The following is a 335-nucleotide window of genomic DNA, read 5'->3' as shown; positions in this document are numbered from 1 at the left end:
ATTTATAACTTCAGTGGCCTTAAGAATCTGTTATCTCAATTCAAGCTACAAAATCTGGTCCCTTTCAAAATACCAAAACATTCTGTCATATTGATAGATTTGACAGCTAGTCCACTTATGATTACAGTTAAGAAAACTTACAGGTGGAAAACCTCCAACATTCTGCAAATAAATGCATTTAAAATGTCCTTTCGGAAATAAATTTCTAAAATGATATTCTTAGAATGTAATAATACTTACCTTAGTTTCAAAAAGATGGTTATAGGCTGTAACCAAATGGTCCTTGTTAGCTGTCTTGGCCACATTTTTAATGTTTCCTAATAATTTATGTTCTG

The 335-nt window shown here is 31.0% G+C and overlaps 1 protein-coding gene across 1 annotated transcript in view; it reads right to left on the bottom strand.

The window, feature by feature from the left end:
- The window catches only part of FKBP3 (FK506 binding protein 3, 25kDa), a 23589-nt gene that overhangs the window by 12019 nt on the left and 11235 nt on the right, over positions 1 to 335 (bottom strand). Inside the window, exon 2 of the mRNA XM_012642960.1 lies at positions 241 to 332. Within this exon, the coding sequence (XP_012498414.1) occupies positions 241 to 332 (92 nt within the window). The remainder of the gene's footprint in view (positions 1 to 240; positions 333 to 335) is intronic.

This window comes from Propithecus coquereli, unplaced genomic scaffold (assembly GCF_000956105.1).
Source record: "Propithecus coquereli isolate 6110/MARCELLA unplaced genomic scaffold, Pcoq_1.0 Scaffold191, whole genome shotgun sequence".
NCBI lineage: Eukaryota > Metazoa > Chordata > Mammalia > Primates > Indriidae > Propithecus > Propithecus coquereli.
Note: the sequence above shows the minus strand (reverse complement) of the source record. Positions and strands in the feature narration are given on the sequence as shown.